Here is a 15,788-nt window from a genome sequence, read left to right on the forward strand (position 1 = left end):
CTCTCTCAGCGCGGTGCTACTGTCGTTTTGACTCACTCAGGGTGGAGCGTGGCGGGCTGTGGGACACGTCTCTGTGGTGGTGGTCTCTGGGTCTGTAGGCTCCCAGCTCCATGCTCTGTGGACTGGGGGTTTTGCCTGGTTTGGACGTCAGGTTCAAGGGCTGACCGGCCTCCTAGACACACAGAGAGAGAGAGAGAGAGAGAGAGAGAGAGAGAGAGAGAGAGAGAGAGAGAGAGAGAGAGAGAGACAGAGAGAGAGAGAGAGACAAAGACAGAGCAAATGAGCAGTGGGGTGGGGCTCCAACCATAACTGTGAAATGAACCTAGGGTTAGGGTAAAACAGATATGTGTTGTGATTGCATCTTGAAATGGTTTGCATCAATCGAATTACAAGAATCTTAACTTTCCAAAGATGAGTGAAACTGAAACATAGCAGTTGTGTACAAAGCATAATTGTGTACTAAACGGGGCCACTCACACACATAAGGGCGTAGCCACAAAGAACCAGGGTGTGCATGTATTCCGGTAAGGCACGGCAGATTTATTTTAGCGTGTCGGAGCACATCTGTCACACCTCTGGTCTTTTATTGTCCTAATGTTCACCTCATCTTTTCTTCCCTTTTGTGTATTTAAGCCGTGTTGGTCTATCTCTATAGTATGGTTCACACCACAAACACACACACACACACACACACACACACACACACACACACACACACACACACACACACAGACCTATGCCAAACTCCTTAAATCTTTGAACAGAGGGTTTGGTGTCTTTTTCGTCCTCCCAAGTACAAGAACATTTCATTATCCGTTTAATCTGGAGGCTGGCTCTTTCTTTAATGGGCCTTAAACCACAGACGCATGCATGTATACAGTATATTAAACACACACACACACACACACACACACACACACACACACACACACACACACACACACACTGTGCACTACACAAACACTCAACATAGAGACATAATATCAATAATGTATGTGTATGTATAAGGAATTTTATATGTTATTGACTCTTTCATTTAGATGAACTTTGAAATAGCTGACACACCATTATTAGACTGTAGTAAGTAATATTGTACCTGTCTGAAGGAACCACTGCTCCTCTTGACCGGGGCAGGGTGAGGGTTCTGCAGCAGCATGGGATAGTCCACAGCTGTGGAAGAAAAGCATGATCAAACCATGGTTCAGAAGCTCAGACTTGATTCCAATGTGCTGAGGGAAAAGCCTAAAGCCAGTGGGGTTCCTCTGCACATCAGCAGTAGCAGAGCGGCTGTGGTTCACAAGACACACTGTTTGGTGACATGTAGCATTGGCTAGCTAACAGTAAGTAAGTGTGACACAAATTAGACTATTGAACTCACATCTAAGTGTCTCTATAGTTTACACTATAGTGTTTTGCTTTTCATTCATTCATTTTGACCAGATAATTACAGTGCAAACATTAGAAAATGAGAAAACATATACGATGACATTGGGTGATTTTTTGTTTCCTTCAGCATACTTTATTTTACAGATAACAATAGAACCTCATATTCAATTTGATTTGTAGAGTGCACATTTATTTAATATGTACAGTCTTGACAACTAATTAATATATTTACCTTTAATTGCTCAAGCTTGAATATTATTTTCTATTACCAGGCGTAATTACCTTACGTTAGGACTTGTGAAGAGACCAGATGGTTCTACTTAGGTTACAGCGATGTTTAATACGGGAAGTGGCCTATCATCAGGGGGGGATTGTAGCTATGGTGTCCCAAAGTGTTCACATTTAAATAAAGAAACAAGTCGTTATTAAATAAATAAGAATAAACTCAATTATATGACAGTGAAATTGTAAAATAATCAAACAAATAAATCAATCAAAACACAGCTTGACATCATGGAATATTATTTCCTGTTTTTCTTTTCCCGTGTCATCCCAGCAGCTGTTAGCTATTTAAAAAATGTATTTTCAAAAAGTCTGGTTAGATAGCTTTCATTGTATAGCAGTTTAGTAAAATCTCTTTTAGTAAACATATTTCTATCACCTTAAGGTATATACACTCAACAAAAATATAAACGCAACACTTTTGTTTTTGCTCCCATTTTTCATGAGATGGACTTAAAGATCTAAAATTCATTCCAGAAACACAATTGTACCATTTCTCTCAAACATTGTTCACAAATCTGTCTAAATGTGTGATAGTGAGCTCTTCTGCTTTGCTGAGATAATCCATCCCACCTCACAGGTGTGCCACATCAAGATGCTGATCTGACATCATGATTAGTGCACAGGTGTGCCTTAGACTGTCCACAATAAAAGGCCACCCTGAAATGTGCAGTTTTGTCTCACAGCAAAATGCCACAGATGCCACAAGCATTGAGGGAGCGTGCAATTGGCATGCTGACAGCAGGAATGTCAACCAGATCTGTTGCTCGTGCATTGAATGTTCATTTCTCCACCATAAGCCGTCTCCAGCAACTTCACACAGCCATTGAAGAGGAGTGGACCAACATTCCACAGGCCACAATTGACAATCTGATAAACTCTATGCGAAGAAGATGTGTTGCACTGCATGAGGCAAATGGTGGTCACACCAGAAACTGACTGGTTCTGAGTCCCCAGACCCCCAATAAAGCAAAAAAATGCACATTTCAGGGCCTTTTATTGTGGACAGTCTAAGGCACACCTGTGCACTAATCATGATGTCAGATCAGCATCTTGATGTGGCACACCTGTGAGGTGGGATGGATTATCTCAGCAAAGCAGAAGTGCTCACTATCACACATTTAGACAGATTTGTGAACAATGTTTGAGAGAAATGGTACAATTGTGTATCTGGAATGAATTTTAGATCTTTAAGTCCATCTCATGAAAAATGGGAGCAAAAACAAAAGTGTTGCGTTTATATTTTTGTTGAGTGTATTAATATTGCCATACCTCAATGACACAAAAGGCCATGACTTGCACGCCTTGCTTGCACAGTAAATAAGGATTTTGTTGTCCTTCTAATTAGCCCAAAATGGAGAAAAACAAAACCCGAAAAACAAAACCCTCTGAAACTCATGTGTGAATGAAATGTTGGATATAGTAAGGTGAGGTAAGGTGAATTCAAGTTGTATGAAAATCAGCAAACAAATAGAATGCACTCGAATGAAATTATATAAAACGGCACTGATCGTTTCTTCATTCACATCTTCAAAGAAAAGACGCCTTTAAAAAAGTCTAGCTATAACACACCGCTTCAGATTTCTCCAATTTTCTATATTCAGCTATTAAAACATTCTGAAGCACTTACATACCACACACATACGCGCACACGCACACACGCGCACGCACGCACACACGCACACACACAGACACACAGACACACACACAGAGAGAAACAAATTAATGGTTATTCTGAAATTCCACCTACAACTGGCCTTGTATCTTCTAGGTTTGAAAAGAGAAGAGAAGACAAGGTCAGCCACACAAGCACAGCTTTTAAGACTTGTGAAAGCAAGACTGCACAAAAGCTGTGTATTTCTAAGCCGTGACCTCTATAGCCTGCTAACTGTACAAGCGTAAGTGTGTTGAAAGGTACTATCGACTATATTGTCTAACTGAAGTCTGCATTTGTATCTACACTGATGCCTCCCCATTTTCTATAAAGTATAAAGGCCTTGAGTTAAGGTGCACACGAGGATGTTCCCATTTGGACGGCAACTGGCCCAAGTGTACAGCATTAATGGCCACATCTTTTTTAGCACAAAAGTTCTGGCCTTCAAAGTGCAGGTTGTCAAATAACTTGAGTGTTCATTCTTCTTCTTCAGAACAGGGGAAATTAAGAACCTGGTGTTAAAGAACCCGACACAACCATAACGTTCCCAGCTCTAAAGGCCTGGTGGAGAGCAACCTTGGGGGATTATCAAAAGCTTTTGAAAATAACGAAAGAAAGAAAGAAAGAAAGAAGCACAGAGTATGATTGGGCCCATCAGAAATACGGCAGCTGATGTAAGATGCCTACAGACATTAGACTTAAGTAAGTGTTTTGTGCCTACAGACAACAGCACTGCCAAAAAAAGAGTTGTAAAGTCCTGACTGATACTATTACGACAACCGCCGTGCATTGCTTTGTACCCAACAAGCCTTACAAATGATGGATCACTTACTCAAACGGGTATCTGGAACAACACGCCCCCACCAACACAGCTCCTGGTCTAAGTTTGAGGGGGGAAACAATTCACATAAGAATCTGAATTTGTACCTTCTACTATTCTAAATTGCCTTTTTAGAGTTGCTATTAAGGAAAGTTGATTAAACAAAAAAGGACAAAACTTTAATCGCAAGGGCACAGTGGGCATCTTTTAGTTTATCTTGCAACAATGTAAGTGTTTTGACTCATAGCTCCCTCAATTGGGTAAACTAAAGATTTGGATGAGAGCACAGAGCACAGAAGTAAGAGCCTTAAGCTGGGACCAAATGTTCTTATCGAGAATTGGTTTTGAAATTGCAATCGAGAATAACTGTCTGGCTTTGGTGGTTTCTGGTTTTGATTCTGTCCTGTTTTTAGTCTTGTATGCCTGGTAAGAGTATCCCCTATACATGCTCTATCAACAAAATCAATATCCAACCACTTGCTTAACAAAAATCTAAATGTCATTGATTTTATTTTTGCCATTAAACAAAGGGTGTATTGAAATCTCTGTGCTATAATAGCTTGACAACTGACCTGGCTTGCAGGGGATTGGTTGCAGTGGCAGGTTCATCTGGGGGTCGGAGCTGACGGAGAGGGACTGGGCGTTGGGGTGGAAGGCCGGGATCATCACGTAGGGCATGTTCACCTGCTGGGACCAGGCAGCACACATACACCTTACTCTAACAGCTCTAGCCTCATTCGTCCAAGACACAGATTTTTGATTCATTTTGCAATTGGAACTTGTCGTGTGTTTTTTATTATCCCATGCTAATGCTAATGCTGTTAGCTGTAGTATGTAAAGACACAGACCTGGATCTGCTGCTGGAGCAGGTTGATCTTGTGCTGCTGCTGGATGAGCTGCTGCTGCTGCTTGGCGATCTGAGACAAAGGAAAGGGGTTATTCTCACAGGACCAGATTAGTTACCTGAAAAACAAATACTTCTTCTAATTATTGCGAGACACTGCGGCTGAATAGGGTAAATATTTCAACTCATAGATATCATCATGAAACCTTGCCAGACAAACATCTGTTTGCCTGCAGTGTCTCGCCCTTATACATTAATACTGAACAAACTACAATAATATAATATAATATAATATAATATAATATAATATAATATAATATAATATAATATAATATAATATAATATAATATAATATAATATAATATATTATTACATATTATTACATATTGTATATTCAGATGATGCCTATATATTCAAATGTGTAAAAACAAAATGTCACAAAATAAAACTGGTTAAGATGAAAATCATTGCAAAGGACCTGAATTGCACCAGAAATCAATCACACATCTGTGTTATTCAAATTCCCTGTGTATTTCATTGACCTATAGAGTCAAGAATAAATCCAGCAGCAATAACAGCATTGTTGAGCTGTTAAACCAAAAACCTGATATGTGAGATATCTATGGTCGAAATATACACTCACCTGCCACTATTAGCTACAGTGGTTACATTTCTTGTTAACACATATAACTTCTCAGCCAATCACATGGCAGCAACTCAATGCATTTAAGCATGTAGACCTGGACAGGACAACTTATTGAAGTTAAAACCGAGGAACAGAATGGGGAAGAAAGGGGTTTTAAGTGACTTTGAACATGGCAATTTTGATGGTGCCAGACGGGTTGGTCTGAGTATTTTAGAAACTGCTGTTCTACTGGGATTTTCACTCACAATCATCTCTAGGGTTTACAGAGAATGGCCCGAAAAAGAAAAAATATCCAGTGAGCGGCATTATATTTGGACGAAAATCCCTTGTTGATGTCAGAGGTCAGAGTAGGATGGGCAGACTGGTTCAAGATGATAGACAGGCAACAGTAACTCAAATAACCACTCGTTACAACCAGGGTATGCAGAATACCATCTCTGAACGCACAACACGACCAACCTTGAAGCAGTTGGGCTACAGCAGCAGTTGACCACATCGGGTGCCACTCCTGTCAGCTGAGAACAGGAAACTGAGGCTACAATTCGCACAGGATCACCAAAATTGGACAATAGAATATTCGAAAAATCTTGCCTGGTCTGATGAGTCCCGATTTCAGTTGCAAAGTTCAAATGGTAGGGTCAGAATTTGGCATAAACAACATGAAAGCATGGATCCATCCTGCCGTGCACCATCAACCATGCCACCTTCAAAGTCACTTCCCCATTCTGATGCTCGGTTTGAACTTCAGCACGTTGTCTTGACACGTCTACATGCCTAAATGCATTGAGTTTCTGCCATGTGATTGGTTTATTAGCTATTTGTTTTTACAAGCAATTTAATAGGTGAACCTAATAAAATGGCCGGTGAGTGTATCTGTCATGCTGGGGGTAGAATTCTAAGTTAAATCCAGTTCTGACCTTTTTGGACACCAGGAACTTTTCCATGGGACTAAAACTGCATTTCAGCTGTAGGAAGCTATTTCTAGGTTGGGATCTTTGACCGTGGTTGCTATGCGACAGAAAGTCTTCTAAACTGACTGTGGCTTTTGGCTTTGGGCTTGGGAACTCTTTGGGACGATTTTACAAAAGTCTGTTTGCAGATCTTTGGACGTTCTACTGCACATGTGAAAATTGTATGAACCTTTAATGGCCTGATCCTCTTTTTGCTTCGTGGGCAGGCGCTTCACCTTTTCTGGCGTCTATTATCTCGTGTGCAAAAATGACAACCACGTCTGTCTAATTTGTCTAGTCATGCTTCTTCATATGCAGTCATAACAAAAGTGGAAGCACAGAAGGGACTTTGAATTCCTGACTACTGATACTCCAGAAAGGCCTATTATAGTTTTTCATCTCTTATACTAGAGTGCATGCGGACACAGAAATGTGTTTAAAAATGACAAGGTGTGTGTATGTTTGTATGGAAATAATGATCAAAGATCATTGCAGCTAAAAGAAAAGTTGCTATTAAACAAGACAGTTTTAGTAAGGTGTGGAAACCATTTTTGACAGTGCGATACTTAACGGCTTGATTCATGTGCTCTGCTGCTGTTAAAATTTTATTTTGATTCGACTCTGTATAGACTGCTTTATCCGTAATACTGTCTGATGTTTAGGCAATCCACTTTCAAGCTATGTTTTATTGTTGTCTTCTGTTTTTGTTGTGGTTGTAGTAGTTAGTGTATTGTGTTTTTGTGTCTTTGTTTTATTGTAAAAAATAAATTAAACATTTTGTTTTTATTGACTTTGAATTACTGAATACCGATATTCCAGAAAGGTCTATTGTAGTTTTTCATCAAAATAAAAGAGAGTGCGGGAAAACTGAAATGTGGTTTGAAATGACAAGGTGTGTGCATGTTTGTATGTAACTAATGCAAAGGATCCTCTGAGTGGTATACCTGTTCCTGCTGTTGTCGAGCCAGCTCCATCTGCTGCTGTTGTTTCTCCAGCAGTAGGGCGGCCATGTTCCTCTGTTCAGAATGCGCTCCCAGGAGCTGCTCCCTCAGGCCACTCAGCTGGTTGATCATCATCAACAACTGAAGCTCCTTCTCAGCCAGAGAGGCTGGGGTACCTGGAGGGGAGCAGGCTGCTTTACAAACGGCCTCAAACAATCTGCGTCATGATCAGTGTCGTTTAAAGGGTCCCTATGCCTTTATAAAGATTTGCAAGCATTGTAACAAATTATAATTATAAAGCTATGGGCAATATCTTTGAACAATGTAGGATGCGAAACTGTTAACATTGTGAGAGGAATCACCTCATTGTTGTATTAGGTTAAAGAAAAACATTAAAAATTATAAAGTTAGGAAAATGTAGGCAGTTTTAATACTGTTCAATGTTTTGATCAACATTTTGACCGGTTTTGTTTGTTTTCTGTATGACGGAGAATTAGTTGGCTGAACTGTTATTTTTTAAACTTCTTAGTAGGTAGTAGAACTCAAATGTTCTACATATGAGAGATACATTATCATTGCATGAACGATAATTTATCTCAACAAAAGATCATTTGTGGGCTCAAATGTAGGCAGTTTTCCTTAGAAACTTGAAGATTTTTCTTTAGTTTTAAGGAAACATTTTATTGTTACAGTAAAGTCAAGTGGACTAGTGACGTGTGGTGACAGCAGTGGGACAATGACAATCAAAGCTGGTTTCGTTTTGAACATCAGTTTGTGAATGTGTGCCGTCTAGTAATAATACTCTTTATCATTTGCCTAGACTATTCTTCTGACCTGCTTTTGTCCCTGCCAGCAGTCCCTTTATAGTTTGTTTCTATGTTTTTGTCCCTATATATTTACAGATGTTAGCAAGAACAAAAGATAAAACCAACAATTTTGGCAGCCAAATTATCCAACCAAATGATTGCATGGAACTATGGATTGCTTTTGAAATTTTTCACATCTTTCAGCTAATGTAGAACATGATGATTATGACAAATTAAAAATCAAGATACATATACTGATAAATAAGTGTTATATACAGTCAATGGTAGTCTATTGGTATAGTGTCTGAAAGCTGACCTTTCAGTTGTCCTGCCCCCACTGTGCTTTTATCCAGAAGTTTCTCCTTCCAGTCAGTGTTCAGCAGCTTCTCAATGGTAGGCATTACTGTTAACAGGAACACAACAGGTGCTTAGCAAGAACCGGGCTTGCACTAGAGATGCAGTGAAAAAATATGTTTCTGTAAACGTAAAATCAATCTCACACCAAAACTACTTTCTCAGCCTCTCTGCCTTTCCTTAATGGCATTGATTGAAGAGGACATTTGGTGTGGCGAAGGGCAGAGGTTATTTGTGTGTCTGGGAGAGAAGTGTTTGAGTGGATCAATATTTGGACAGAGAAAAATCCAAGGTCAGCTAGTGGAGAGAACTGGAGAAAATATTTTGAAGGTGAGGAGTGCAGGCCTGTGTGAAAAGTCTTGAGATGAGAGAGAGTCTCTGAGAGCAGCCTTTTGCTTGGCATGTGAGGGAGAGATAAAAAAAATAAAAATAAAAAAAACATGAACCTTGATAACCCCAAAAGCCCATTCAGAAAACCAAGACAACACCTTCGCTTTAGAAGACAAACTGTCACTTCTACGTATCGATTTTTTTTAGCAGACTGCATTGTTTAATGTTGAATAGCAGCAGAAGCTAGTGCACTTAAAAACGCGAGACATAGAGTGGTCAAAGTGAGGTTGGTCGGTGAGAAAATTGTATGGACCTGTGGATGTGGGAGTAAGAGAGAAAGACTATCACCTTATAAAATAAAAAAAGGTTGCAGGTAGGAGACTGACTTCTGAGGACAAAATGTTTCAAATCCAATATCGATATCTATGGTGAGATCTTGTTGAGGTGAATTCAGCACACATTCAAATACACTTTCATATGAATTATTCTATTTTTAATTGATTTGCTATTTTTTTATTATTATACATTATGTGGAGAGTGGGGAAATGTCCAACTATGGACGAAAATGTTATTATTAATCTGACTTCATCAGTTCACCAATGAATTTGTGAACAAAAAGTAGATTTAACACAGCTGTGGAAACAGATAGTAACACCTCTTGGACTAAGATAAGTTTGTCAAAGAATTCAAACCATGTTAAGGCAAGTAACTGCATGCAAAAACACCTTTTTTTCAACAACAATCTTTTAGTCTATTTTGCTTTACATTTCTTTTTTCATGCTAGTATAAGAAAAAAGCTCAAAAATTTAAATGAATGTGTTAAGAGTTTATACACACCTTCCTTAAAGTTGGACTGTCCCTCTGGTCTGTCATGTGTCCTGGCCTCCTTCAGTCCTATGGGGCTTTGCCTGTGAGGCAGCTCCTTACCTGGAGAGCCCTCCTGTCACCACAGAGAAACACACCATCAACTTTGACATATCAATCTGTAAAATGTCCAGCATTTCCTTTAAACGCCTGGTGACAAAAGTGTTTGCTCGGTCATGTCATATCCAGTGGTGGACAAAGTACTCCACCCCAGAACTTTAGTCAAAGTAAAGATACTCCTGATCAAATATTACTTAACTACAAGTGAAAGTGTCCCATTCAAATGTTTTACTCAAGTTAAAGTACCAGAGTATTTGCTTTTAAAATTACTTAAGTATTCAAAACTGCAAATGAGTACATTTCTGCTAGATATAGGCAAAGGATAAACGCAAGATTCCAGTTCCAACAAGACAAGGGGATCAAATTGAGAAGGTTTAGTATTCTGCTCAAATCATAATGTTATAGAATGAAATTTGTGAATGAAACATCTTTAAATCATAAAGTACAAATACTCAAAAAATTTACTTAATTTCAATACTCCAGTAAATGTACTTTGTCACTGTCCACCACTGGTCATATCATTACCGATGGTGAGCAGGAGAGTGGTGGGGTCAGTTGGCGCGCCTCCAGTGGATGGTTCCCTGACCAATCAGGTGAAAGAGACTTCTTGTGAGGAGGATCTACGTTGGCTATGATTGCTCCAGACTCCTCCTGCTCTACTTTGACACCAACGGCCGCCATACTGCTAACATCCCTGCCAGAGAGGAGGTGGAGCGCTGAAGGGCTGGGCTCAACCATTCTGTGGACACACACAAATAACACAAACAGTCTCGGTGTCATTTGGGGTGTGGTGAGGCTGCCATGCCAATTTTGATTTGCTAGAGAGCAATCAGAGATCAGGATGTATCACTTTAGGAAACAAGAACCAAGTTGGTTTAGTTGTCATATGCACAACAATTACAGCATTATACCATTGGTAATGCAATTCTCAAGTCCCAGGCTCCTTTGAACAATGCAATACAGAAGAAGAAAATGTGAAATAGAAACACAAGTGAAGAGAGCAACACCTGAGACACAAATAAACACAAAAGTAGTGCAAGGACAAAGTTCACCATTAGTTTAGCACTAAACCCAAAAGGCTGAGGGGAATGTCCTTAGTTTTGCAGGTATTTGGTCACAAACCAATATTTGGACAAAGTGAAATAGCAGATTATGGAGCTATATGAGCCAGTCGGGACTGAAACAAGGAACTTTTAAATATTTCTGAAATAGTCTAAATTTTCAATCAATTGCAATCCATTTTTATGGCAATCCATCCAATAGTTGGTAAGATATGACTGGACAAATGTGGAGAACTGGTTGTTACGTTACACGTTTTGAGTTTTCTATTCGGCATTTTAGAGCCCCCTGTAGGCCATAACTAGAATGCAGTCTTTTGTAAGTAATTAATATGTGTTCATTCTCATTGGCTGATAATAGTCACATTCTGTTAGTCACGTGATCGGTCATTATTACGGCAGCCATTTTGATCTGTCATTTGAGCCAGAGATCCACACGGCGAAACATCTCTTTTTTCATCTCACGTCATCCATCCGTGTAAGCCTTGGAGAAGCTTTGTTTGTGAGTAACTTGATTCATACATGTCTTATATAATTATTTATGTTAATATTTCATTGTATTTCATAACTTTATAAGTACATTTTATAACCAATTTGCATATTGGTTCATTTTCAGTTTCACACTTCTAAACCTGCTACAAACAACTTGTTCAACAACCTTCAATAAATGGACATACAAGTGCATGTCGACAACATCCTTATCGGTCCTTCATTATTGATCCTGTCTTCAAGTTTCGTGGGAAAAGTGTTTAGCTGTCTGGTGATGTGTGCATCGATACGCGCTCAGGTGCCAGAACAGTGAAAAAACAGCATCACAGCGGGCTCTACACTACGGATACCTACCGTGTTCAAGAGAGATATTCTTCGTTAGCCGTTCCAGTGCATCAGTGTGATCTCACTACACATTAAGATGGAAGCTGCTTCACGAACCGAAGAAAAAAAGGACACTACGTTAGCAGATGCTACAAGGTCTGTATCTGGTGGCTCCAGCTCAAGCTCAAGGTCCTCTTCTGCTAGCCTAGCTGCAGCTAAAGCACGGGCTAAAGTATTAGCTGCACGTGCCCGCACCACGTTTGTTCAAAAAGAAAATGACCTACTAATAGAAAAAGCTCATATGGACGCTACTCTTGCAACAGAAAAAGCTCGTATGGACGCTACTCTTGCTACAGAAAAAGCTCGTATGGACGCTTCTCTTGCTACCCTAAAGCTAGACAAAGAGATTGCATCAGCAGAAGCAGAAGCCGAAGCTCTTGAGTCAACTGCAGCAGAATTAGAGAGAGGCTCCAGAGCTATCATTTCTCTTCCAACTCAATCTCCACGTGAAAGAACGTTTAACTACGTTGAGTGTCATTCAAAAGCAGCCTCAGAGCCTACACCCACTGACCCAATACGTCAGCCTCAACAACGTAACCCTGCTAACGTTAATAGCTCAAGGCAATACAATCAAGACTCCTTCGATGGAGACCTCAACAGGTCTAGGCAACCTTATTTAACCAACCAGGCACCAAGGCCTGCTCCTTATTATAAGCCTCACACCCCCTACCCAATGGGGACACATCAGCCACTCTCGTCCACTCACCCAAAACAGGCTCCTCATACTCACGATGGTGACCGTACAGGGTTCGGTGATGTAGCTCAATTCCTTGTTCGACGTGAACTATTGAGCTCCAGTCTTACCAAATTCTATGATCAACCTGAGAGCTACTGGGCATGGAGGTCGAGCTTCCTAAACTCCATTAGAGGAACTGATCTCACCTGCAGCGAAGAGCTCGATCTGCTCACTAAATGGTTAGGCCCGCAGTCTTCAGCGCACATCAAGAGGATTAGAGCTGTCCACGTCAACGACTCAACTCAAGGCCTGAAAATGGCATGGTCTCGTCTTCAGGAGTGTTACGGCTCACCAGAGATGATCGAAAAGGCTCTCTTCGACAGAGTGGAGAAGTTTCCTGCAATCAACAACAGGGATTATCCTAAACTCAGAGAGCTTGGAGACCTGCTACAGGAGCTAGCATCGGCTAAGCGCGAGGGCTACTTACCTGGACTTGCTTGCTTGGACACAGCTAGAGGCCTGAACCCCATAGTGGAAAAATTACCATGGAATCTCCAAGAAAAATGGATTTCTAAAGGGAGCAACTACAAGTTAGAGTTCAACGTGCTCTTCCCACCTTTCACCTACTTTGCTGACTTCGTCTCCAGAGAGGCCTACATCCGCAACGACCCAAGTTTCTCTTTTGCCAGTTCAGCTGCTACAACAACCAAGCCAGACGCTGCAGATAAGAAGATAAGAAACTTCGTATCCACTCATAGAACGGATGTCTCTCCGGTTTCTGACTCCGACTCAACAGAGACTTCCAGTGCTAGGCCTGATGTCAGTAAACAATGCCCCATCCACCAAAAGCCTCAACCCCTCAAACATTGTAGAGGCTTTCGATCTAAACATATTGAAGAACGCAAGGCATTTCTCAAAGAAGCTGGTATATGTTTTCGATGTTGTTCTTCAAGCAAACACGTTGCCAAAGATTGCAGAACAGAAGTGCACTGTAAGGAGTGCAACAGCGTCAGGCATATATTGGCTCTTCACGCTGGGCCAGCTCCTTGGGCTAACCAGTCCCCTCAGGCAGAGAACGGCGGGGAGTCGGAACCTCCTCCTACTGTGAACTCCAAGTGCACCGAGATCTGTGGAGGAAACAACGGACCAAGCTCCTGCTCTAAAATCTGCCTCATCACAGTGCATCCCAAGGGAGAACCAAACAGGTCAGTGAGACTCTACGCCATTCTTGATGACCAGAGCAACCGGTCACTCGCCAGGTCAGAGTTCTTCGATCTCTTTAACCTTGAAAGCTCAGAGGCTCCCTACACATTACGTACGTGTGCCGGTTTTACTGAAATGTCAGGTAGGAGAGGCAGAGGCTTTGTTGCACAACCTTTGGATGGAACTCTCAGTATAGATCTTCCGACACTCATTGAATGCAACTACATCCCTGAAGACAGGTCAGAGATACCTACTCCAGAAGTAGCAAAATATCACGCTCACCTCAAGTCCATTGGTGCGCACATTCCTCCGCTTGACCCAGAGGCTCAGATCCTTCTTCTCCTCGGGCGTGATGTCCTACAGGTTCACAAGGTCCGAGACCAGCGCAACGGACCTAATAACGCACCATATGCCCAGCGCTTGGATCTTGGTTGGGTCATCATCGGTGAAGTCTGCCTAGGCACTGCTCACAAATCCAAAGATGCAAGTGTGTTTCACACTCACGTTCTTGAGAACGACCGCCATTCACACTTCTCACCCTGTCCGAACGATCTCACAGTTAAAGAGAAGCTTACTATGGAGAGCCAAAGCACCAACAGTCTCCGGGAACCGCTAAGCTCACCACTGTCTTGCTTATCAGAGAGATGCACTTACGATGACTCCTTGGGAAGCAAGATTTTCCAACGCACTGAAGATGATGGCAAGGTTGCTCCCTCTATTGTAGACAAGCCTTTAATCAAGTTAATCGATAAAGAGAGCTACATCGACGATGGTAACAGCTGGGCTGTCCCACTCTCGTTCCGTGCGTCAAGACCACGTCTGCCTAACAATATACAGCAACCGCTGAATCGCTTCAACTCTCTTTATCGCGCACTTGGAAGAAAGCCGGAGATGAAGCAGCATTTTGTCACCTTCATGCAACAAATCTTCGATCAAGATCATGTAGCACTTCTCAGCAACACCAGCTGGCTCACTGGGCCTGACTTTCTGCTGCTACCTCCTAAAGAACACATTCCTGTGGAAACTCCTTTCAGCCTTTCAGACGCCAGAACTCTGACAACCATCTCTACCAATGCAGATGCTCCGTTACTTCTGACTCCCAACACGATTCTTACCCAGAAGGTTTGCTGTACTTATCCTCCTCCAGGCTGCTTCGTCGACGCAGACTTACACCGCCAGCAGTGGAGAAGAGTCCAGCACTTGGCCAACACCTTTTGGGAAAGGTGGCGGCGTAAGTATGTCTCAACCCTCGAGAGTCGCTCTAAGTGGCAGAAGAGCCACCCCAACATCAAGGAGGGAGACTTAGTGCTTCTTCGCGAGACTCAGCTGAAAAGAAACCAGTGGCCCGTGGCATTGTTAACTAAAACCTTCCCTGGAAGTGACGGAAAGATCAGGAAGTTGGAGCTCAAGATAACCAGAGGAGGGACTTCCAAGACCTTCCTTCGCCCTATCACTGAGGTGGTAGTTCTGATGACCCCTTAGGGCCGCACAGACTCTTTCTTGACCCTAGATGTTTAGTCATTTAAGGTGATATTGTGTTCAATACCAGGCGGGGAGTGTTACGTTACATGTTTTGAGTTTTCTATTAGGCATTTTAGAGCCCCCTGTAGGCCATAACTAGAATGCAGTCTTTTGTAAGTAATTAATATGTGTTCATTCTCATTGGCTGATAATAGTCACATTCTGTTAGTCACGTGATCGGTCATTATTACGGCAGCCATTTTGATCTGTCATTTGAGCCAGAGATCCACACGGCGAAACATCTCTTTTTTCATCTCACGTCATCCATCCGTGTAAGCCTTGGAGAAGCTTTGTTTGTGAGTAACTTGATTCATACATGTCTTATATAATTATTTATGTTAATATTTCATTGTATTTCATAACTTTATAAGTACATTTTATAACCAATTTGCATATTGGTTCATTTTCAGTTTCACACTTCTAAACCTGCTACAAACAACTTGTTCAACAACCTTCAATAAATGGACATACAAGTGCATGTCGACAACATCCTTATCGGTCCTTCATTATTGATCCTGTC

The 15,788-nt window shown here is 41.4% G+C and overlaps 1 protein-coding gene across 5 annotated transcripts in view; it reads right to left on the bottom strand.

The window, feature by feature from the left end:
* sox13 (SRY-box transcription factor 13) overlaps window positions 1-15,788 on the bottom strand; it is a 52,032-nt gene that overhangs the window by 11,466 nt on the left and 24,778 nt on the right. For 2 of the 5 annotated variants that reach the window (XM_080025709.1, XM_080025708.1), the window contains exons 2-10: window positions 10,463-10,676; window positions 9,851-9,953; window positions 8,646-8,732; window positions 7,527-7,699; window positions 4,991-5,059; window positions 4,715-4,829; window positions 4,155-4,202; window positions 1,097-1,170; window positions 37-172 (exon numbers count right to left, since the gene is read on the bottom strand). In XM_080025709.1, the coding sequence (XP_079881835.1) occupies window positions 37-172; window positions 1,097-1,170; window positions 4,155-4,202; window positions 4,715-4,829; window positions 4,991-5,059; window positions 7,527-7,699; window positions 8,646-8,732; window positions 9,851-9,953; window positions 10,463-10,675 (1,018 nt within the window). In that variant the 5' untranslated portion in view covers window position 10,676. The remainder of the gene's footprint in view (window positions 1-36; window positions 173-1,096; window positions 1,171-4,154; window positions 4,203-4,714; window positions 4,830-4,990; window positions 5,060-7,526; window positions 7,700-8,645; window positions 8,733-9,850; window positions 9,954-10,462; window positions 10,677-15,788) is intronic. The other 3 variants (XM_080025710.1, XM_080025712.1, XM_080025711.1) reach the window with 3 other exon arrangements.

This window comes from Ammodytes marinus, assembly GCF_949987685.1.
Source record: "Ammodytes marinus genome assembly, chromosome: 4".
Taxonomy (NCBI): Eukaryota; Metazoa; Chordata; class Actinopteri; order Uranoscopiformes; family Ammodytidae; genus Ammodytes; species Ammodytes marinus.